This window comes from Pelodiscus sinensis, chromosome 22, assembly GCF_052426305.1.
Source record: "Pelodiscus sinensis isolate ZL-2025 chromosome 22, ASM5242630v1, whole genome shotgun sequence".
Classification (NCBI taxonomy): domain Eukaryota; kingdom Metazoa; phylum Chordata; order Testudines; family Trionychidae; genus Pelodiscus; species Pelodiscus sinensis.
The window spans coordinates 2,834,393-2,858,029 of record NC_143073.1 but is presented as its reverse complement, the minus strand read 5'-3'; the positions used below and the strand labels follow the sequence as shown (position 1 = coordinate 2,858,029).

The 23,637-nt window shown below is 68.7% G+C and overlaps 1 protein-coding gene across 2 annotated transcripts in view; it reads left to right on the top strand.

Moving 5' to 3' along the window:
- Window positions 1–23,637, top strand: part of KCNN3 (potassium calcium-activated channel subfamily N member 3) — a 69,697-nt gene that overhangs the window by 7,629 nt on the left and 38,431 nt on the right. For both annotated transcript variants that reach the window (XM_089772792.1, XM_089772791.1), the window contains exons 2-3: window positions 1,637–1,732; window positions 17,912–18,330. In XM_089772792.1, coding sequence (XP_089628918.1) covers window positions 1,637–1,732; window positions 17,912–18,330 — 515 coding nt within the window. The remainder of the gene's footprint in view (window positions 1–1,636; window positions 1,733–17,911; window positions 18,331–23,637) is intronic.

Here is a 23,637-nt window from a genome sequence, read left to right as displayed (position 1 = left end):
CGGAGCTTGCTGGGGGAGTCTGCCAGGGACAGCAGGCCTGGCCCCAGTGCAGGCAGTAAGGAGGGGCCCAGCTCTGGCTCGGTTCCCTGTGGCTCTGCTGGGTGGAGGGGCGGGGGCTGGCACGGAGGGAGCCCCACACCGCCCTGTGCTGGCAGAGGCGGGTTGGGAGGGACTGGGCGTGTCAGGCGCGGCGCTCGGTGTTCACGGTATCCGTGTGCAGGTCAGGCAGAAGCCAGACTCCAGCGCCCCGCGGTGGGGGGGGCAGGGAAGGGGCACGCTGCTTGGGCTCCCGTGGGTGCCCTGTTGGGCTGCAGGAATCAGGGTGCTCCCTGGCGGCCTCTGTCCCCTGGGAGGGAAGCCAGCCCCCCTGCCCGCTAGGTGCTGAGGTCCCAGCGCTCTTGGCTGGGGCGGGCCTGGCAATGGCAGCGGTGGGGGGAGCCTGGGGCAGCCGTCTTGGGCTGGGTGGGGGGGAGCAAAGGGAGGAGCAGGTGGGCAGTGCTGGGGGCAGAGACCTGGCGGCTGAATTTTCCTGGGGCTGACTGGAGGAGGCTCTCGGCATCCCAAGGGCTGGGCTGATGCTGCCTCTCGGCAGCTGGCTGGAATCCCCCGGCTGGCTGAGGGAGCCGTAATTACATCCGGCAGCATTAGATTAAAAACCTTATTGCGCACAGGGCTGCTTCTCCAGCCGGCAAATCGATGCCCAGAACATCACGCGCCCAGCTGCCAGCCCTTGGTCCAGCGGCTGCTTGCGTGGCCTGGTCCTGGGGCTCTCCAGCCGGGGGCGAGTGTGCAAGCAGCACCTCCCCCCCCCCCCCCCCCCCACCGCGCTCAGGCATTGGCAGCTGGTACAGCCTCCAGCGCTGCCCTGCGAGCACCTTCAGCCTCGCAGCCCTGGGCAGGAGGGAGGGGATGGCCCCGTTTCCCAGACTGGAAACTGAGTCACCAGACCCCGGCCGGCGTCTCACTCCCCTTTGTGCCCCACGCACCAGCCCTGCCTGCAGTGGCCCTGCTGGAGGGGGCTGCGGGCTCGTGCAGGGACATTCCTGCGCACACTCGGAGGCCTGGGGGCTGGATTTTTCCCCTCCCCTTGCAGCAGTAACAGCAATCCAAGCGGCGGTGGCTTGCCACATCCCCCACATGACGGGGTGTCAGCACGGCCTGTGGCTTCCTGTTGTCAGGCGCATGGCCGCACCCCACGCTGGCCTGCAAACAGGGCTGGCTGTTCCCTGGGTGCTGGGGCTGGCTGCTCAGTGGTCGGCGCAGGATGCCTCAGCCATAGGGTCTCACTGCTGCCTGGAGGCAGTGTTAGCTAGTGGCTAGAGCAAGGTCCTGGGGGTCAGGACTCTGGGGTGAGCTGCTCAGCCTTTGCTGGGCCCTGCGGGGAGGGGGGGAGCCGTCCGAGGAGAAGGGGGCACAGGCCTGTCCCGAGGAAGCTGCCTGCCGGGGGAGGCATGCGCCTTCTGGGCTCAGGAGGGTGAGCCGTGTGCCGCAGCGCCCCTGCAGGGAGGGGGGTGTTGTGTTCTCCAAGGCCCGTGCACGCCCGTCTGCCCTGGCCAGGGAACCCCCCTTCTCCTTGTGTCCCTGGGATACCCCCCCCCACCCTCGCTGCCCTAATGCTTTCTCCGTCCTCCTCCAGGAGTCCATGTTTTCTCTGGCCCTGAAATGCCTTATCAGCCTGTCAACTGTCATCCTGCTGGGCTTGATCATCGCCTACCACACGCGGGAAGTGCAGGTAGGCGCCCCTGGCGGGGAGGGATCTGGGAGCACCTGGCGCCTGTCTGGCCAGGTCTGTGTGGTGGGATGACGGGGCCGTAACCCTGCGCCAGCCCCCTTGGGGGAGCTGCAGCGTCAGCGCTGGACACACTGGATGGTTGCACGAGGACGCACAGGGATGGTCGCACGAGGCTCGTGCGAGGGGGCAGCGCAGACCCCTTCCTGCGGGTGCTCGGTGCCAAGCCGGGAAGGGTGAGGGTCTCAAAGTGAGCCAGCTGCAGGCGTGAGACCGCGCTGGCTCGTTCCTGAGGACACCGGCAGCCCACCTGGCACTACACAAGCAGTGCAAGCCCAGGCCTCTGCTCCAGCTACGTGCAGGGGAGAGGCCCTGGAAAGCCCCTCCCAGGCCAGGAGGAACACAGTGCTGGGGGCCCAGCCCCTCGGGAGAGGGAGGCAGGTTCTCTGTTCTAACTGGGCCCTAAGCTGGGTAAGAGGGCTTGACTGCCTTTGTGTCTGTCCTGTCCTATGCTCCTCCCCGAGCAAGGCTACCGGGAACTGTGGGGGCGAAGGGAGGGGTACAGAACAGGGCACTTGTCTCCTGTCCAGCCTGGCAGGAAAAAGAGGAGGCCAAGGGGGGGACGATCGAGGTCTATACAATCATGACTGGTTGGAAAAAGTGAAGAAGGAAAAGTTATTTACGTATTCCCACAATAAAAGAAGTCAGGGTCACCAGATGCAATGAACAGGCAGCAGGTTTCAAATAAACCAAAGGAAGTTTTTCTTTGCGCCGTGCACAGCCAACCTGTGGAACTCCTCGCCGGAGGATGTCGTGAAGAGTTGGACTTGGACAGGGTTCAGAAAAGAGCTAGATCGATTGATGGAGATTAGGTCCATCAATGGCTGTTAGCCAGGCTGGGTAGGGAGGGTGTCTGTCGCCTCTGCTTGTCAGAGGCTGGGAATGGGTGATGGGAGGGATCAAGTGAGGATTCCCTGCTGTGTTCACTCCCTCTGGGGCACCTGGCGTTGGCCACTGTGGGCCAGCAGGACACTGGGCTGGATGGGCCTTTGGTCTGATCCTGTCTGGCTGCTCTGATGCTCTTCTGATGGCCAGTGCCTCATAGGAAGGTGCTGTGCCAGAGGTGGGACCTTCTTGGGTGAGGGTTTGGTTGTGGCCTTTGAGCCCTTCTCCAATGTGCCTGGCCCCGACTATCGCCCCTCTCGATGCTCCCGGTACCGAGAGCAACATCCATGCCTCCTTGGAATCCAGCGAAGCTTCGGGCCTCCAGTGTCCTGTGGCAGGGAGTTCCACTGAGTAATCGCGTGCTGTGTAACAACCTGCGTTTCCCTGGCTCGGTTTTACGTCTCTTCTCAGTTTTACCATTTCCCTTGGAGGAGTGGAAGGTTCCCTGCCTGGGGGTCCCGGAGGTCTCTGCCCTGGGCTGCTCCCAGCGTGAGGCAGCCCAGGGGTGACGGTGCCGTGTTTGCTGCCTGCTCTCAGGAGCCCCTGGCTGGGCGAGGAGCTGAAGGGAGATGGGCAGAGCTCTTGCTGCTTGTGGCAGCCATGGAAAGCTCAAATCGCTTGCTAAGTGGCCCCACACACGCTCTCCCTCCACGGCCCTGCCAGGTGCACTGGGCGGGGACAGGCTCCCCCGTGGCTCTGGGAATGTCCCTTCCCCTGGCCTCTGGATGCGGCTCTGACCTAGTGCTGAGGCGTCTGAGGTGAGAGCACCGTTGCCTGGCGGGACACGGTCAAACCCTGAAAACAACCAGCCTCCGAAGCCAGCGGGACGCGCCTCCCACTCACGAGCTGCCCGGGTCCCCCGCCCGGCCCCGCTTCCAAGCACTGCGCAATCCGTGCCCGAGAGCGGCCTGGTCCCTGCACAGGCGCAGCAGCCTCCGAGGGCAGCCCTGTCCGTGCCTGCCCTGGTGGGCCCGGCCGCCGGCTCGCCGTGTGACCGCTGCGGGGGGAATGGCGTGTGGAAAAGCAGAGCCGCTTTGCTAGCCCAGGGGCTGGAAACCACCGGCCCCCTGGCTCACTGGTCCTTCCCTGGAGAGACGCTTCTCCTGCCTCTGACCTTGGGGGAGGCTGTGGCTGCTCCGGCAGGGAGCTGTCCAGCTTCGGGAGCTGGGCCCGCCTCCAGGCTCGGTGCATTACGTGTGCTGCTGCGGGCTGGGAGCCCCGTGCAGGGCAGAGCCGGGGGTGGGAGTTCCACCCACATGCCTGTGATTCCTGGCTTCCCGCTGAGCCGCTCTCCCCTCCCCTGCGCTCCTAGCGGGGTGACGTCCCCACAGCCAGGCTCTGCTGGTGAAAGCCACACTGTTCCACGCTCCTGGGCGAGCAGCGGGCAGGGCCGGGGTTTAACTGGCCCTGGGGGCGTGGGCCCTCCCCCTGCCAGCCCCCGGAAGGCAGGGACAGCCCTGGTGCCTGTCTGCAGGGCACAAGCTGCCCTTGGTTCTCTGCGCTGCGGTGGCTGGCTAAGGTGCTTGGGCCTCGTGCGCTCCCACGAAGCCACAGGCCCTGCTGGCGTGGCCATCCCCTGAGGCGTGGCACTCGGCGGAAGCCGGGCCACCTGCAGGTTTCTGATCCCCAGCAGGACCGGCCAGCAAGCAGCTGCTGCCCTTTCCTCTCGCTGCACGTGGCAAAGCAAACAGCTGGGCGAGCGCTGGCCTTTGCGGAGCCGGGCAGCATGGTCAGTGCACGCCTGCCCCCGGCCCGCCGGGGTTCTCGGGCATCGGGCTCACGCACCCTGTGACGGCGTGTTGGGGGTTCCCCGTCTCCTGCACCCCGAAATGGCACAAACAGACTGCACCAGCCAGTGGAATTGAGGGTGGTTTATTGCTCCTCCAGCACAGCGCAGCACAGATGTAATCTGGTTACAGGAACTGGGCTAGGATGCCTCAGGCCCCCTTGAGATGGGGGAGACTGGGCCCCTAAACTCCAGCCCCTTCCCCTAGGCTCTCCTCCATGCTCTTCCACAGTCTAACTAAATTCCCCTCCAGCCCTGCCCCCGCAGTCAGGGCAGCATTCACCTTCCTTTGTTCCTCTCCATGGGGGGTGTCTGGCCACTGGTTCAACCAGTTTGGCCTTATCTCTGCCTAGCCAGGTTTTCCCTGCTGGGTCTTGCTCCAGACAGCAGGGGTCACCACAGCCCAGCAATTACCCCCACTACGTCACAGTTCTCCCCCCTCCGAGAGCGAACTGAGCAGGGTCACTCCGCTCGTGACCTAGGGAAGTTCGGGTCCTCTGCGTGGGAACCCGCCCCGGGGACATGGGTGCTCCCCTTGACTCAGGCCGGCCATGGCAAGGCCCCACATGAGCTGGCTTCCCTCTGTCCACTCGCCGCCCCGCTCCAGGGCGACTGGCACAGGCCTGTCCTCGGGGGTCACACCCACCCTTCCGCTGGCCTTGATCTCTGGCCAGGGTCTCTCGGGCCGGGGCCATGAGCCCAGCGAGCCTTCTCTGGACAGCCAGGGCGGCTTCCACCCCCGATGCTCCATCCAGGGAGGCCTTCCCCTCCCATAACTCTCTCAGCAAGCCCAGAGGGTCTATCTGGGGTAGAGACCCCCAAGCCGCTTTCCTCCTGTCTTGGGCCTTCCCGCCCCTCTGGCAGGAGTCACAGGACCGGCAATACCGCTGCACGGCTGTAAAGATTCCTGGCCAATAGAAGTGCTGGAGCAGCTTCAGCCGGGTGCTCCGGATCCCCCGGTGGCCCCCAACGGGGACATCGTGGGCCAAATACAGCAGCTTGAGGCGATACTTTCGGGGGACGACCAGCTGCTGCTGGACACCCCATGCCCTCGCCTTCCTGGGGGGGAGCCACTCACGGAACAGGAGCCCACGCTCCCGCAGGAATCTCTCCTGGCCACCTCTCCCCCGGGGCTGAGCTGCATGGAGGCCAGCCTGGTCCCTCAGCCTCTGCAAGGAGGGGTCTGCCTGCACCTCAGCCTGGAATTCAGCTGCTGAGGCAGGGATCGGGATCTGTCCCCCACCTCTGCCTAGGTCCGGAGTCCCAGCCTGGCTGGACCCCGTGTCCACTGGGATGGGACCCTGAGGACGCTGCCAGGAGTCCTTCCCTGGACCCACGTTGTCGGCCCCCCGCTGGCTCTGGCTCCGGGTAGGGACTAGAGCCCGCTGGGATCCATGGGGCCACTCCTCTAGGTCATTCCCCATCAGCACCTCGGTGGGCAAGTGCGGGTGCACCCCCACTTCCTTGAGGCCCTCCTTGGCCCCCCATTTCAGATGCACCCTGGCTACAGGCACCTTAAACGGGGACCCGTCTATGCCCTTCAGGGTCAGCTGCGCGTGGGGTAGTATCCGCTCCTGGGCCACTATGTCGGATCGGGCCAGAGTCACCTCCGCCCCCGTGTCCCAGAAGCCCGTCACCTTCCTACCATCCACCTCCAGGGGTATGAGGCACTCGCTCCGCAGGGGCCGTCCTGCCCCCACCCGGTACACGGAGAAATCCGCCTCCTGAGAATCAGACCTCCCAGGGGAGGTGCACTGAGCATCCTTCCCCTCTCTCTGAGCTGAGGTTTGCCTGCCAGCCCCTGCCTCTGGGGCAGCCTGCCCTTCCTCCCGCCCCAGCCAGTTAACCCTGGAAAGTCCCCGGTCCCGGGACCTGGTGCACTGAGCCCTCTTGTGGCCTTTTTGCCCACAGCGCTGGCAAGTTAGGCTTTGGGCTGTCTCTGTCCAGGCCCTGGCTGGTTCTCTGGGGCGCAGACGACCTGTTCCTTGGTCTCGCCCCGTAGTTGACTCCCTCCGTCGCTCAGCCGAGATCCGGTCTCTGCGCGGTTCCCTTTCTCTCCGGGACTCCCGTTCACACCCGGACCGGCTCTCCGTGAACTCATCCGCCAGCCTCCCGGCCTCCTGGGGGTTCTCTGGTCTCCGGTCCTTGAGCCACAGCCTCAGTTTGGGTGGGCACGCTTCATAGAACTGCTCCATCATGACCAGCTTGAGCAGCTCCTCTGCGGTCTGGGCTCCGACTCCAGACACCCACTTGCGGCAGTATTGCGCCAGGCGGGAGGCCAGATCCACATAGGTCTCCCGTGGCCCTTTCTGTACCCCCCGGAACTTCTTCCTGTACATCTCGGGGGTCAGCCCGAACTTGTGCAGCAGGGCCTCCTTGACTCGGTTGTAATCCCCGGGCTGTAGGTCCTCCAGCTGACTGAGCACTCCGGCCGCCTCCTGGCTCAGTGCGGGGATGAGCTCCTGTAGCCAGTCAGCTGGGGGAACCCGTTGCAGTCCACAGGCCCTCTCAAAGGCACTGAGGAACCCGTCTATGTCACCCATGTCCTTCAATTGGGCCACCACGGGCCTCTCCAAGCATCTGGCAGTCCTGGGACCCTGGGGCCCCTCCGCACTTGGCGCAGCCGGTGCCCCGCCGGTTCTCCGCTCTGCCATGGCCAGCTCATGCTGCCGCTGCCTCTCTCGATCTTGGCGATCCCTTTCTCGGTCCTGGCGGTCCCTCTCTCGGTCCTCTACTTCCAATTCCTTGATCCGCAGCTGGATCTCCAGCCGCCGCAGCTCTGCTTGGCTGGCCCCTGCCCTAGATGGGCTGCAGCTTGCAGGCCTCCTGGGGGAAGCTGTCTCATCTCTCCTGTGGGTTCCAGCGCTCCTCCCCCTCTCTGAGCCTGACACACTCTCAGGGGGGGTCTGGCTGCTTCCCCTGGGGACAAGATCCTGGCCCTGTGGCTGGTCGTTCTCTTCTAGCTGAGCAATCAGCTGGGCCTTGGTTGCTTTCTGCACAGGCAAGCCCCTCTCTCTGCACAGCCCCACCAGCTCTGCCTTCAAGAGTCGGGCGTAGGCCATCTGCCCGCTGGGCCCCTCGGTGCAGACTCACCAGTCTAGTGCTGCAGCGCCCCACGATTCCCAGGAACCGCTTCGCTCTGTCTCCAGCACGCCTGGCTCCAGGGCTCTTGCTTCTACTGCGCCTTGTCGCTCGCCGCTGGAAGCTTCATCCACGGGGTGCCGTGGATCCCACTTCTGACACCAGTGTGACGGCGTGTTGGGGGTTCCCCGTCTCCTGCACCCCGAAATGGCACAAACAGACTGCACCAGCCAGTGGAATTGAGGGTGGTTTATTGCTCCTCCAGCACAGCGCAGCACAGATGTAATCTGGTTACAGGAACTGGGCTAGGATGCCTCAGGCCCCCTTGAGATGGGGGAGACTGGGCCCCTAAACTCCAGCCCCTTCCCCTAGGCTCTCCTCCATGCTCTTCCACAGTCTAACTAAATTCCCCTCCAGCCCTGCCCCCGCAGTCAGGGCAGCATTCACCTTCCTTTGTTCCTCTCCATGGGGGGTGTCTGGCCACTGGTTCAACCAGTTTGGCCTTATCTCTGCCTAGCCAGGTTTTCCCTGCTGGGTCTTGCTCCAGACAGCAGGGGTCACCACAGCCCAGCAATTACCCCCACTACGTCACACACCCCCCCGGGCGCTGGCCGCAGGTCGGATCTGCCTCGGACTCCCAGGCCTTCTAGCCACGCGCCGACCTCTGGCCCGCATGGAAATGCTGTTTGCCCCGCAAAGACTTGGCAACTTTCCAGGGGGCTGGGCCCTGGCTGCAAGCTCAGAGCAGCCCTCGCAAGACTGAGCCACGTTCCTTCTGCGGCGCCGTGGGCTTTGCGGGGCGCTCCCAGGGGAGACTAGGAAGCCAGAGCTGGCCCACGACCGCCGCATGGAGTGGAAACGCCTGCTCAGAGAGCGGGGTGCTGCCCCGGGACCCTGCTCCTGCCGCTGGCCCTAGCCCTGGCCCCGTGCATCTCCCTGCTCCGTTCCCGCTGCCCTTGCGCCCGCCCTGGGGGCTCTGGCTCTGTGGCCACCTGCAGCGTGGGCCCTGGTGGGGGGGGCCCGGCCACGCCCTTTCCCATCGGTGCCCTTAGCGGCTCAGCCGGCGAGAGCAGTGGGATGAGAGGCAGCTGCCCCGGTTCTGGTTTCGCTGCCCCGGGCGCTCGTGCTGCACAAGGCCAGGGCCTGGGTCCCCCCGCCCAGCGGCTGTTCTCCTCCACTGAGCGGCCCCCCCACTGTGGGGCAGCCCCAGCAGGTGCTGTTGGCTGCTTCTGCGGGAGCCTGGCTGAGAGCCCAGCCCCGCGAGGGCCTTGGGGACTCCGTGGCAGCAGAAAGCCTGTTCCCAGAGCTGCCCTCAGGAAGAGAGCCCCCGGGGGGGGCTGTCTACTCAGTGACCCCTTGTTCCCTGTGCTGTGAGGTGCGATTCCCACGGACTCACCCACCTGTGGATTGGCCCAGACACCTCGGCCCAGCCTGGGCAGAGAACAAGGCTCTTCCCAGGGGAGAGACAAAGGGAGGGAGGTGGAGATGCCACCTGGCTGGGGCAGGGTGTGAGGCAGGTCCTGGCTGGGAAACGTGAAGGGGATAGACTAAGCTGGGGGTTGGGGGGGCGATGGATCCCCTCCCCCAAGGGTCTGAGGCAGCCAGGCCCTGACTCCTGTAGCCACGTCCCGTCTGTGCTGGGCTGTACCCGGAGGAGCAATAACCCCTCAGCCTGCGCCAGCCTGTAGAACCGTTCTGGCTGCTCCGCGGCAGCAGGAGCGGGGGGACCACGACTTGCCGTCACAGCCCCCCCCTTCAATTGCCATGTGGGAGATGGACACAGCCCTGCTCCCTTGCAGCTCTGCCCTGCTGCCCGGGGGTGCCGGAGCAGGCCCAGGCCCTGTGCGCCAACGAGGCTGGGTGATCCCGATAGCCCAGCCCTGAGCTGTTCACAGCTTGGCTGCTGCTGCCCCAGCCCTGCCAAAGGGCCCTGATCCCCGGCCAGTGGAGGTGCCCTGGGAGGAGACATTGCCACGGGTGGGGGTTTGCTGTCCCTCCCCATCCCCCCCTCCGGCCCACCTTGGCAGGTTGCTCCCATCTGCCCTGCGCTCCCCAGCCCCGGGCTGCACCTTCCTCCTCCTGCCGAGCCTTGTGCGCCCTCCCCCCCCCGGTTTCATACCCGCCAGCCCCGCGGGGGTGTGCTGGGCTCTGGGCCCGGAAGGCCGGCCTTGGCGCGGCCAGGGTACGCAGGGCATGGCCCCGGCAGCAAGTCCTTCCTCCGGCTTAAGGAGATTAAGGCAAATGCCAGCGGCACACGCGGTTCCCAGAGGGCTGTTCCTCCTCGAGCTGCCGGTAGCTGCTTAATCCAAGGGCTGTTGCTTTGCGCTCTGTTCGAGGTCGCTTGGCTGGAGCGCGCCTCTCCTGCTCCCCCAGCAGCTCTTCCCCTGGGCCACGCGCTCAGTTCCCAGGCCAGCCCGGGCCGGGGTCCCCGCACGCTAGGCTTGGGACGTTCTAGCCAGGCTGCAGCACCTGTGTGATGTTGGGGGGCCCATAACGCTCCCCCCGCTCCTGGGGCTTCACTCACTAGTGAAAAGGGAAACCTGGCGGCCCAGCCTACACCTCTTCTCCCTCTGAACGTGGTTGGGAAGAGACAGCCGGACTCCACCCCCCCCCACTGAACCCTGGGGCGCATCTGCCGGCAGCCTGGGGCCGCTGCCCCCTCCTAGAAAGCCCCTCCGCCCACCCTGCTACAGGTGTCAGCACAGCCTTTTCCCTCTCCCCGGGGAAAACTACCCCCCTTGGCTGCTGCGGGGCCTGGGGCTTGTGGGCAGGGCAGCTGGGGGGGGCTGGAGGGTGAGCTGGCGCCCCAGGCAGCCGCTAGTCCACAGTGGGGCGTGGCTTATGCGGGGGCTCAGACTCCACCAGGAGTCGGCAGCTTCTGGCCCGTGAGAACCAACTACGGCTCCTTGGGCAGCTGCCGCAGCTGAAGCCAGGCTGTGGTGCAGCTGCTCTGGGGGCGGGGGCGGGGGCCAGGGTGTGCTCCGGCGCTCGCAGCCGCCGCACCACAGCCCGGCTTCAGCTCTGTCCACATGCAGCCACCACCTGGCCCTGCCCCCAGCATCGGCCCTTCCCCACCACACGGCAGGGGGTGGCCACGAGCCCCTGCCCCCCAGGACATGCTGGGGGGGGCTGCAAAGCAAGGCCTGGTGGCCCCCACCCGTCCCATGACATGGCGGGGGGCTGCCAATTGCAGCCTGGCAGCCTCCCCACCCCTAGGACAGTTGGGGGGGCTGTGCTCCGTGGCCTGGCAGCCTCCCCACCCCTAGGACAGTTGGGGGGGCTGTGCTCCGTGGCCTGGCAGCCTCCCCAGCTCCAAGAGACAGTGGGGGGGGGAATGCCCCAGGAGGAAGTTCCCGCGGCCCCAAGCCCTCACTCTGCCTGCGGGGGCTCAGGCCGGCGTGTGCGCCCCTTGAGGCAGCGGTAGGGCGAGGCGCACACACCGGGAGGAGCATGCTGGTGTGACATAGCGGGGGGGCTGTCTGCTCGGTAACCCGGTGCCCCCACCTGGCTGCGGTGAGGTGCGATTCCCACTGACTCACCCACATGTGTTGGGCCCAGCCTGGGCAGGTAACAAGGCTCTTCCCAGGGGAGAGACAAAGGGAGGGGGGCGGAGACGGACACCTGGCTGGGGGCAGGGCCTGGGAGCTGGGCTAACATGAAGAGATGGGACTAAGCGGAGTGCTGGGGGCTCAGGGCCTGGGTAGCCCTGCCCCACGGGGTCTAGGGCCGTCGGCCCCTGATTCCTACGGCCCCATCGCGCCTGTGCTGTACGGTATCTCGGAGAAGCAATAAACCTTCCATATTCCACTGGCTGGGGGACTCCCGTCTTGCTGCGGATCCCCGCCGCGCCGTCACAGCTGGTCAGTCCCCAGGCCGCACGCCCCTCCTGCAGGCCGAGCCGCCTGGCCGAGGCAGCTGCCCCGCTCCTGCAAAGCCAACAAACTGAGGGCACGCGGCTCCCGCCAGCGCCGCGCCTGGCCCCGGGAAAGGCCAAGGCTGAGCGAGGCCGGACCCCCAGCCAGTTGCTCCCGAGGGCAGGTGGCGTCGCAGGGGGGGTTTTGTGCTGCTGCAGGTGGCACAGCCCGGGGGCTGCACGGGGCCTGTCCTGGGCTCGGAGCCCGTGGAGCGCCCTGGGGCCCGTGCCCCTGGCACACCAGGGAACCTGGCCGTGCCTCTCGGGAGCGGCTGTAGGCAAGTTGGGCCTAAGTGACAGTAACAGCGTGAGGCCCAGCCCCGTGGGGCCCGCACAGCTGAGATGAGCCCCCGGCAGCCTCTGAGGGGCCGGCGTCCCCCTCGTGCCGGCAGCATGGCCCGGGCAGGCCCGTGGGGCAGCCCGAGGGGAGAGCTGCTCTCTTGCTCGCTGCTGCTGGACACTTTCCTTCAGCTTTCACTTTCCTAGGCAGCTGAGATCGGCTTCCCCCGGTGCCCTGCAGCGTTGGCCTGGGGGGCCAGCAGGGCTGCGCTCTTCTGCCTGGGGCGGGGGGGGGGGGGGCAGCCAAGCCCGCCCCAGGGCCCGGGCGCAGGTTGGCCGGGATACAGCCCAGTCCTGTCTCTGTCGGGTCTGCGGGGCAGGGGCCTTTTTCTTTTCCTGCTTCCAGCCAGGGCTGTGGAAGACGCTGCATTGGCGCTGCCTCTCCTGCATCGCCGGGGCAGGGAGTCCCGGCCGGCCGCTCAGGCAGCACTGGGCTGACTCTGAGACCACGGCGGGTGCTGCTTGCCCCCGGCCCCCACGGCAAGGTTGCAGGCAGCAGCTGGCGCCGAGTCCTCTCCTCTCCTCTCCTGCCGGCTGCGTGTTCTGGGTCCCGCCGTGGGCTTGCAGGCCGAGAATGCTAATGAGCCAATTACCTCCCTCTCCTGATGAGCACTGGGCTCTTGAGCAGAAGGGGCTGCCAGCTAACCCAGAGGCGGCAGTGGGGGGGAGCCGGGCCCTGCCACGTAGCATGGTGATGCAGTGCCAAGCCGGAGCGGGCCGTGGCCAAGCAAGCTGCATATTGTGGGCGGCCTCTCCGGACCCAGCTGCAGCACTTGGCACAACGCAGCCCTCTCCCTGCGCTGGACCCACATGAGCCACCCAAGCGGCAGGACCCCCGGGGCCCCTATTCACAGCTAGGGAAACTGAGGCAGAATTGTGGCCAGGACGTGTCCAAACTGCCCTTCGCCCCAGGTTCCAAGTGTGCCCGGGTTGGTGGCCAGGGTTACTCTGGCCGGTCGGAGGCAGCTGCGTGAGAAGGGCAGGGGGGCCGTGTTACACAGCTTCTCTCTCTGCCCCGCTGGGTGGGATTTCGTGGCGCTGGCGCGAGGCTGGGCACCGGGGGCATGGCTCTGTGCCTGCCCTGCTGCAAGCGCGGGAGATGCTCCCGCCCTGTGGAGAGGAGCACGCTAGTCTTGTAGTGGAAAGGGTTAGGCAGGCTAACTCCAGCGAGGGCTGGCAGCCACTCGCCCCTGGGGCGGGGCAGGACCTCGCTGGCCACGCGGGCCGCTGGCACTTGCTGATCAAGCTGCCTCTGCAGCACTCCTGTGTGGGCAGGCCACCCCGCCTCCTGTGACAGAGGAGCGAGGGGTCCGAACCCACAGCAGCAGCCCCAGTGCAGGCTGTGCCAAGCCCCAGCACACAGCCACGCTCCTGCGGAGGGGCCGGGGTGCGACCAGGGCAGAGCAAGGGGCAGGAGGAAGACAGCACGGCCGGCTGTGCTCCGGCGCTGTGCCGGGGGGCTCTCCGTCGCCTCTCACACCCACTGGTGCGGGCGGGCGGGCGGGTGCTGCTTCACGGAGGCCGGGCTGGGTGGGGGCGGGCGGGTGCTGCTTCACAGAGGCGGGGCTGGGTGCGGGCGGGTGCTGCTTCACGGAGGCTGGGCTAGGTGCGGGCGGTCGGGCGGGCGGGTGCTGCTTCACGGAGGCGGGGCTAGGTGCGGGCGGGCAGGCGCTGCTTCACGGAGGCGGGGCTGGGTGCGGGCGGGCGGGTGCTGCTTCACAGAGGCGGCGCTGGGTGCGGGCGGGCGGGTGCTGCTTCACGGAGGCGGGGCTAGGTGCGGGCGGGCGGGTGCTGCTTCACAGAGGCGGGGCTGGGTGCGGGCGGGCGGGCGCTGCTTCACAGAGGCGGGGCTAGGTGCGGGCGGGCAGGCGCTGCTTCACGGAGGCGGGGCTGGGTGCGGGCGGGCGGGTGCTGCTTCACAGAGGCGGCGCTGGGTGCGGGCGGGCGGGTGCTGCTTCACGGAGGCGGGGCTAGGTGCGGGCGGGCGGGCGGGTGCTGCTTCACAGAGGCGGGGCTGGGTGCGGGCGGGCGGGTGCTGCTTCACAGAGGCGGCGCTGGGTGCGGGCGGGCGGGTGCTGCTTCACGGAGGCGGGGCTAGGTGCGGGCGGGCGGGCGGGTGCTGCTTCACAGAGGCGGCGCTGGGTGCGGGCGGGCGGGTGCTGCTTCACGGAGGCGGGGCTGGGTGCGGGCGGGCGGGTGCTGCTTCACGGAGGCGGGGCTGGGTGCGGGCGGGCGGGTGCTGCTTCACAGAGGCGGCGCTGGGTGCGGGCGGGCGGGTGCTGCTTCACAGAGGCGGGGCTGGGTGCGGGCGGGTGGGTGCTGCTTCACAGAGGTGGCGCTGGGTGCGGGCGGGCGGGTGCTGCTTCACGGAGGCGGGGCTAGGTGCGGGCGGGCGGGCACTGCTTCACAGAGGCGGCGCTGGGTGCGGGCGAGCGGGTGCTGCTTCACAGAGGCGGCGCTGGGTGCGGGCGGGTGGGTGCTGCTTCACAGAGGCGGGGCTGGGTGCGGGCGGGCGGGTGCTGCTTCACGGAGGCGGGGCTAGGTGCGGGCGGGCGGGCGGGCGGGTGCTGCTTCACGGAGGCGGGGCTGGGTGGGGGCGGGCGGGTGCTGCTTCACGGAGGCGGGGCTAGGTGCGGGCGGGCGGGCAGGCGCTGCTTCACGGAGGCGGGGCTGGGTGGGGGCGGGCGGGTGCTGCTTCACGGAGGCGGGGCTGGGTGGGGGCGGGCGGGTGCTGCTTCACGGAGGCGGGGCTAGGTGCGGGCGGGCGGGTGCTGCTTCACAGAGGCGGGGCTGGGTGCGGGCGGGCGGGTGCTGCTTCACGGAGGCGGGGCTAGGTGCGGGCGGGCGGGTGCTGCTTCACGGAGGCGGCGCTGGGTGCGGGCGGGCGGGTGCTGCTTCACGGAGGCAGGGGCTGGGTGCGGGCGGGCGGGTGCTGCTTCACGGAGGCGGGGCTAGGTGCGGGCGGGCGGGTGGGCGCTGCTTCACGGAGGCGGGGCTGGGTGCGGGCGGGCGGGTGCTGCTTCACGGAGGCGGGGCTAGGTGCGGGCGGGCGGGTGCTGCTTCACGGAGGCGGGGCTGGGTGCGGGCGGGCGGGTGCTGCTTCACGGAGGCGGGGCTGGGTGGGGGCAGGCGGGTGCTGCTTCACGGAGGCGGGGCTGGGTGCGGGCGGGCGGGTGCTGCTTCACAGAGGCGGGGCTGGGTGCGGGCGGGCGGGTGCTGCTTCACAGAGGCGGGGCTAGGTGGGGGCGGGCGGGTGCTGCTTCACGGAGGCGGGGCTAGGTGGGGGCGGGCGGGTGCTGCTTCACGGAGGCGGGGCTAGGTGCGGGCGGGCGGGTGCTGCTTCACAGAGGCGGCGCTAGGTGCGGGCGGGCGGGTGCTGCTTCACAGAGGCTGGGCTAGGTGTGGGCGGGCGGGTGCTGCTTCACGGAGGCGGGGCTAGGTGCGGGCGGGCGGGTGCTGCTTCACGGAGGCGGGGCTAGGTGCGGGCGGGCGGGTGCTGCTTCACAGAGGCTGGGCTAGGTGTGGGCGGGCGGGTGCTGCTTCACGGAGGCGGCGCTGGGTGCGGGCGGGCGGGTGCTGCTTCACGGAGGCGGCGCTGGGTGCGGGCGGGCGGGCGGGTGCTGCTTCACGGAGGCGGCGCTGGGTGCGGGCGGGCGGGCGGGTGCTGCTTCACGGAGGCGGCGCTGGGTGCGGGCGGGCGGGCGGGTGCTGCTTCACGGAGGCGGGGGCCTGCATGCTGAGCGGGGAATGCCCCGGCCTTGCTTCCTTCCGTGTTGTGTTCCCTACCCCTGGGCCGAGGGCCTGCCCTCCTGGGGAAGCCAAACCGGCTACTGCTGGCCCTTGGAGGCGGTTTCCGTGGGAACCCCAGTACCACTGGTGCACTTCCCGGCTGCGAGGCGCTGAAGAAACACGCCAGCCCTTTCCCTTGGGCTCCGTGACACGAAACAGCCGTGAAGTCCCCCTTCCTGCCCAAGGAGGCCGAGAGCCTCTTGGCTCTTTCCTTTGCTTGTTTGTGTTTCTCCAGCGCCCGTGGCAGGAAGGAGCAGGCCGCCTGCCGCTCCCACCCGAGGCTCGCCCTGGCCCTTGGAGCGCTGAGATAAGCGGTTGCTTCGCGAAAGCAGCTGACAGCAACAGCCCTGGGGACAGGCCAGGGAAGAGGGCAGGCGGCTGGGCGAGTCAGCCTGGGGGTTTGTCCCCCCAGGGAGGAGGCCCAGTGGGAGCAGGCGTAACCCGCTGCCCTGGCCGGGCGATGGGGAAATCCCATGGGTCCTGGGGTCCAGGGTCCACGGTCCTGGGGTCTCTGGGGCCGCCTGCGGGGCCTAGTCACTTCTGTGTCTTTGGAGGGCGAGTTGGGGGGGGCTAGTGACTTGCATGTGTGGCTGGCTGGGGGCACTGGGGGAACAGCCCTACCGGGCCCTGAGCTCGGCCCCCAGCCGGCGGGGGACGTCTGGGGGAGGAGAGTGAATGGGGGGGGAAGCCTCAGCGCACACGCCTCCTCCAGTCGGAGTCTCCCAGCTCAGTGACTATCCACAGCCGGCTGCCCGTCCCAGCCGCTGGGCTGCGGGGATCCCACACCTTCCCCCCCAGGGCCTTCCCCAGGCTGAGTGGGGGAGCAGACTCCTGCTTGGCTGGCCGTGCTGCTGCAGTCCCTGCCCGCCTCGGCCAGTGTGGGCATCCTTCCCCACGGCGCCCGGAGACCAGCGAGCAGCCAGCCTGGCCCCTGCCTGCGTCTCAGCCTCTTGCCAGAGCTCTGCTGAGCCAGGCGGGGCGGGCGAGCTGGGCCTTTCCTTGGCAACACGGAGCTGAGGCCGTGGCCTGCGCGTGAGCTCCGTGGGGCAGAGACCTGGCCCCCTCTGCGTGCGACGCTCCGTGCTCACTGAGGGCTGCCCCTCAGAGCCCCCCACAGACAGCCTGGGGCGCGGGACTCCCAGCCCCAGGGGGCTTGCAGGCTGCGGCCCTGGTGATGTCCTGTTCAGTGTCCCCACGCTCAGCCAGCCTGACAGTCAAAGCCGAGGAGAGCTGCTCCCTCGCGGCGTGGCCCGGGGGCCGATGGGCTCGCTGCGGGTGGCCGGGGGGGAGGGCAGCAGGTGACGAGCTGGGCGCCCCATGGCACTGCGCTGCTTTGCCCTTCCAGGAGCAGTGAGGAGCAAGGGCAGCCTGTGATTGTGCAGCGCACGGCGGGGAAGCCAGCACGCTGCCAGGGCATTTCCTCGGCTGCCCAGCCCTGCAGGCCCTGCTGTCCCTTCTAGAGAGAGCCCGGGCTCCGCCACCGACCTGCTGGGTGGCCCTGGGCAAGTCGCCTGCCCACCCTGGGGTTCTGTTTCTCCTCCCGCCCAGGCTGGTTTACGCAGTGAGCCCGGCCAGGCGGAGCGTGGCTCATGCTGTGCTCGGCAGCCAGCACCAGGGCCTGGCATCGGTGAAGAGGGCCTTGCACCCGGGGTACAAAGCGCTGTCGCAAGCCCCAGGCAGGATGCGGCCACGCGCGCCATTTCTCTCTGGTTTGGCCCCAGCGATCCCCCTGCTGCAGCACCAGCTGGGGGGGGGGGGGTGCCCACGGCCGGGCGAGTCCCACGGTGCCGTGTACCAGGCGGGCCCCACCTCCTCAAACCGGGCTGGCTGGAAAGCGGCTGGAGCCGCTCCCTGCCTGCAAGCCACTGAGCCCCTTGCGGCTGCCTGGCGGGGCTGGGAGCCGGATGCTTTTCCATGTGGCGGTCTCCTCCTGGCACAAATCCCCCCGTGTAAGCCAGGGGCCGGCCTTGGCGTGCAGCTCTCCGTGCCTGCCGGAGCGTTCCCAGGAGACTGGTGCCCACAATAGGATTTAGCGCATGGGGCCTCATGGAGCGGCGGCGACTAGCCAAGCCGGGACAGGCTCTGCCTAAAAGGGCAGCTCGGGCCCTGGACACGGCTGGCCAGTCTCCCCTCGTTTCCCCTCCCGCTGTCCGGAGCGTGGGGCAAGGCCTTGGCGTGGCTGCACAGCAGCCTCTCTGTGGGGCCCAACCACCCCGGAGCCGTGCAGAGTCCCTCGGGCTCCGGGTCCCCGGCCTGCGGGGAGCCCCCGGGAGGGAAGGGGGGTGGCCCCCATGGGCTGTCTCTAACCACGTGGCTGCCCTCCCGCTAGCTCTTCGTGATCGACAACGGGGCCGACGACTGGCGGATCGCCATGACTTACGAGCGCATCCTGTACATCAGCCTGGAGATGCTGGTCTGCGCCATCCACCCCATCCCCGGGGAGTACAAATTTTTCTGGACGGCCCGGCTGGCCTTCTCCTACACCCCCTCGCGGGCCGAGGCCGACGTGGACATCATCCTCTCCATCCCCATGTTCCTGCGCCTCTACCTGATCGCCCGCGTCATGCTGCTGCACAGCAAGCTCTTCACCGACGCCTCCTCCCGCAGCATCGGCGCCCTCAACAAGATCAACTTCAACACCCGCTTCGTCATGAAGACCCTCATGACCATCTGCCCCGGCACCGTGCTGCTGGTCTTCAGCATCTCCCTGTGGATCATCGCCGCCTGGACGGTCCGCGTGTGCGAGAGGTGAGCCGGCGGGGTGGGGGGCCGCGTGTGCGAGAGGTGAGCCGGCGGGGTGGGGGGCCGTGTGTGCGAGAGGTGAGCCGGCGGGGTGGGGGGCCGCGTGTGTGAGAGGTGAGCCGGCGGGATGGGGGGGCCGCGTGTGCGAGAGGTGAGCCGGCGGGGTGGGGGGCTGCGTGTGCGAGAGGTGAGCCGGCGGGGTGGGGGGCCGTGTGTGCGAGAGGTGAGCCGGCGGGATGGGGGGGCCGCGTGTGCGAGAGGTGAGCCTCGTCGCTCTCACTGGCAGCTCCCATCTCTCTGGCCAGGCTCCCTGCAGTCTTGGCAGGACACCCCCTGCTGATTGGCCCCCCTGCTTGGGCTTGGAGCAAGGGGCAGAGCCCAGAGCCCGGGCGCCATTTCCCCAGCGCCCTCGGCTGCGTGTGTCTGGGGGCGGAGGGCAGGCTGGGCCCGGGTGCCATTTCCCCAGCGCCCTCGGCTGCGTGTGTCTGGGCGGAGGGCAGGCTGGGCCCGGGTGCCATTTCCCCAGCGCCCTCGGCTGCGTGTGTCTGGGCGGAGGGCAGGCTGGGCCCGGGCGCCATTTCCCCAGCGCCCTCGGCTGCGTGTGTCTGGGCGGAGGGCAGGCTGGGCCCGGGCGCCATTTCCCCAGCGCCCTCGGCTGCGTGTGTCTGGGGGCGGAGGCAGGCTGGGCCCGGGCGCCATTTCCTCAGCGCCCTCGGCTGCGTGTGTCTGGGCGGAGGGCAGGCTGGGCCCGGGCGCCATTTCCCCAGCGCCCTCGGCTGCGTGTGTCTGGGGGCGGAGGGCAGGCTGGGCCCGGGCGCCATTTCCCCAGCGCCCTCGGCTGCGTGTGTCTGGGCGGAGGCAGGCTGGGCCCGGGGGCCATTTCCCCAGCGCCCTCGGCTGCGTGTGTCTGGGCGGAGGCAGGCTGGGCCCGGGCGCCATTTCCCCAGCGCCCTCGGCTGCGTGTGTCTGGGGGCGGAGGGCAGGCTGGGCCCGGGCGCCATTTCCCCAGCGCCCTCGGCTGCGTGTGTCTGGGCGGAGGCAGGCTGGGCCCAGGCGCCATTTCCCCAGCGCCCTCGGCTGCGTGTGTCTGGGCGGAGGCAGGCTGGGCCCGGGTGCCATTTCCCCAGCGCCCTCGGCTGCGTGTGTCTGGGCGGAGGCAGGCTGGGCCCGGGCGCCATTTCCCCAGCGCCCTCGGCTGCGTGTGTCTGGGCGGAGGCAGGCTGGGCCCGGGCGCCATTTCCCCAGCGCCCTCGGCTGCGTGTGTCTGGGGGCGGAGGGCAGGCTGGGCCCGGGCGCCATTTCCCCAGCGCCCTCGGCTGCGTGTGTCTGGGCGGAGGCAGGCTGGGCCCGGGCGCCATTTCCCCAGCGCCCTCGGCTGCGTGTGTCTGGGCGGAGGGCAGGCTGGGCCCGTCCGCCATTTCCCCAGCGCCCTCGGCTGCGTGTGTCTGGGCGGAGGCAGGCTGGGCCCGGGCGCCATTTCCCCAGCGCCCTCGGCTGCGTGTGTCTGGGCGGAGGGCAGGCTGGGCCCGGGCGCCATTTCCCCAGCGCCCTTGGCTGCGTGTGTCTGGGCGGAGGGCAGGCTGGGCCCGGGCGCCATTTCCCCAGCGCCCTCGGCTGCGTGTGTCTGGGCGGAGGGCAGGCTGGGCCCGGGCGCCATTTCCCCAGCGCCCTCGGCTGCGTGTGTCTGGGCGGAGGCAGGCTGGGCCCGGGCGCAGACTCTCCCGGGGAAGGAGCCGGTGCTGTGCTACGGGGGCAGCTGCCGGACACGCACTTTGCAGCCTCTCGCCTCGCTGACAGCCGCTGTCGTGACAAGACGGTGACACGGCCGGGACAGGCGGGCGCCTCGCTGGGGCTCGGGCGAGACGCGCCACTTCCCGGCGGCGAACGTGGGGTAGCGAGCGCCCGCCTGGCCGGGGGGCGCAGGGATCTCCCCCCAGCTGTTCATGCCCACGGCCCTGCCGACCGCAGGGCTCGGAGTCTCTCCGTGTCCTAGGGCAGAACAGCCGTGTCGTTGCGGGGGAGGAGGGGGAGGACAGCTGCTGGCACCCTGCAGGGCATGCCTGGCATTTTCCCAGCCTCCCCCCGCCTGGCGGAGCTCTCTCCAAACGGTTCCTAGTGAAACCCTCCCCGGCAGGAAGGCGCATGCGGGGCTGAGCTCAACGGCTCTCCCCGAGCCTCGGTGGACGGCGCCGGGTTGGGAGAAGCAGGCTGTCCCCTGGCCGCACCACAGCCCAGGCAGCAATTAGGCACTCAGGGCCGTGTGGGCGCGGCCGAGGGATCGAGCGGCTGGTTTTCCCTAGACACCAGCACACGAGCTGCCTCTGCTGGCGTCCTGCTCGCTGTTTCCTGTCCCTTTGGCCCTGTCTGTGTTCCTGGCTGCCGATTCGTACCCTCGGCTCTCCCGGAGCACCCTGCTGCCCAGGCAGTGACGAGGGGTGTCCCAGGACAGCAGCTTTACCCTGGCTCCAGCACCAATTCCAGACAAGTAGGGAAACTGAGGCAGGGGTGCTACGGGAGCCCTGGCAAACTGACTGAGCGGCAGGCTGTGACGGCGCGTCGGGGTTCCCCCGTTCCTGCACCCCCGTAGTGGCACGAACAGACTCCACCCGCCAGTAGGGTTCAGGGAGTTTATTGCTTCTCCAGGATACAGCCCAGCACAGATGCAATCTGGTTACGGGAACTGGGGCTAGGAGGCCTCAGGGCCCCCCCCTTGAGATGGGGGGTGGCTGGGCCCTGCCTTCTCCGCCCCCTCCCTAGCCCCTTCTCCCCTGCTTCCCAGACGGAAACTAAACTCTCTTCCCGCCCTGCCCCTAGCCAGGGGTTGGACCCCGCCTTCCTCCCTTTGTCTCTCTCCCTGGGAGGCGACTGGTCGGACAGGTTGGGAGCCCCTTGCCTAGTGACTCATCCCCTGTCCTGCTGGGCCGTGCTACAGACAGCTGCCAGCGGAGATCACCCACAGCCCACTGCCCAAGCCTAGCCACCAGCAAGGCCCCCCCACTACGCCACAGGGGCAGAAAGGGGCATGGTGTGGCGTGGCTGGGGGCGTGGGACGTGGCTGCCCAGGTCTGTTTGTGACACGGTGGAGAGATCCCTGCAGGCAACTCCTAAGATCGGTCATGTGGCATTGATCCCGAAGGGGCAAAACTCACTGCCCCCCTCAGCCATTTTCCAGCCACGCCCCAGCCCAGGAGTCGGTGGCCTCTTGTCACCCGAAAACTGTCCTTGGCAGTGGCCATGCGCGGCAGGGCGTGGGAGCTCTAGGCAGGGGCCAGAGCCCCGTGGCGCTTTGAGCTGCACAAACGCAGAACACAGGGAGCTCCCGACCTGCGTCTCAGCGGGTGCCACCGGGGGGACCTGCGAACAGAGACAGCTGGTCAGCGCCACGGGCCGTGGACTCTGCGCCCCGCAGCCAGCCCATGGGGCAGTTCCGTGAGCGCACCGCAGCGAGGGCACTGGCAGGCGGGGGCGGGAGTGGCTCTGGGGCAGGGCAGGAGAAAGCGCCAAGTTGTTGGTGTGCAGGGGGCCGTGGGCGCCGGGAGAGGTGACACGGACAGGCTAGGAGAGAGGTCTTTGCGTGGCCGTGAGCAGGGCCCGCCGGCATTTCTCAGGGCAGTGGTTGTGGGTTATTTGCACGGCCGGGGGCGCCGGGCAGATCAGGTCTCTGCGGGGCTGGGGACTGTGCCAAGCAAACAGGGAGACCCGGTCCCGGCCTTGGAGAGCAGGGCGAGGGAGAGAGCGGAGCATGGGGTGCGCAGAGCGCAGCGCTGGCCACGGGGGGCTGCGATATCTTCGGGTACGATGGTAGGGAGGCCCGTGGATGGATGGACAGACCGACGGGGGCGTCGGGCCGAGGCTCCAGCCCTGGCAGTCCTCAGCCCGGCCGCAGCGGGGGCGTGGCCGGAGCTCGTGGCTGCGCCGCCGGCGCCGTTTGATGCCGAGCAGCAATCAAAGCACCAGCCAGCCAGAGTAGCTAATTGAGCTGAAGGGCTCTCAGCTGGCCCCGCACCTGCCATTGGCCTGAGAGTAGCGCCGGCTGTGGGCGGCTCTGCTCCCCCCGATCTGAGCTTGTTGGGCAGCTGGGGGATCCCAGAGCGGGCAGCGCAGCCAGTCTGCAGGGAGGGGCGAGGCCTCGCAGGCCCCTGTGCTGATTCCCCCACAGAGCATCTTCCCTGCGGTCTCTTTCCTCCCTTCTCTTTTCCTGCTGGGCCCCTGCTGCAGCCTGGGCTGGTCTGGGAGCCACGTCCCTGGCTGGGTCTCGGGGAGCTAGCACAGGGTCTGGTGGCAGAGCCAGAACTGGGCCAGCAGGGCCTCGGGGGCGAAGGCCGGGTGTGTCGGGACCATCCGCGGGGGGCGCTGGAGCTTCACACTGGAAGATTTGGCAAGTCAGAGGGGGGAGATCCAGGCACTCCCCTGCCGTGAGCTGTGCTCAGAGGCCCCGGGCAAGGCAGGCCCCCTCCCCTGCCATGCGAGGTGCCGTAGCAATTCACACCTCCCGCTCGCTCATTCACTCGCTGGTGCGTTGCACCCGGGCAATGGCGGTCTGACAGTCGTGCCACGTAGCCCGTCTGGGATCGGGCCCACCGTGTGCTGGAGGGGGTCGTGAGCTGCCGTCCCGCCCGCTGCTGGCAGAGTCGTGGGGGGGGGGGGGGGGCGGGGAGCCCTCCAGGCAGGACTAAACGAGAGCTAGACTCCCCGTGCCTGCATCCGGGCCAGAACTTGGGAGGAGCTGCTGCAGACCTTGGGGCGGCCAGAGCTGGCCGAGGGCTCTCGGGGCCAGCGACTCCCCCAGAAAGCTCTTCCAACGGGGAGCCCCCGTGTCAGTTTGGTCTCTCTTCACGGCCCTCCCCCAGTGACGCACTCAGCTAGCAATGCCTTTGGGGGTGTCCGCCACGACCCCCCCACACTGTCTGGGCACAGCCCCCCCCTCCTAAGGGACCCTCCTCTGAGATCGCCGGCCTGGCCCCGGGGTACGTGGTGGTCTCACGAGGCCAGGCCGCTCTGTGGAGTTCGGGGAGCCGACTGCCACGCCGGGCCCGTTGCTCGCTTTGCCCCAGCCCCGGTCGGCCTGGCCGTGGCTCCTGGGTTCTGGGTTGGGAACTGGGGGGGATTTCGATGTGTCCTGTCCAGATGGGAAGTGGAATGGGCTGGCGAGGTCCCTGGGCCCTCCCGCCGGCTGGGAGCAGAGTGGATGATGCCGCCTACATTAGCATTGGGCCTGAAAACCAGCCACTGTGCAGCTCAGCACGCAGCCCAGGGCGACACTCCATCCAGCTGCAGCACCGTCCTCTGCAGAGCAGCAACCCCAGCGGCTGG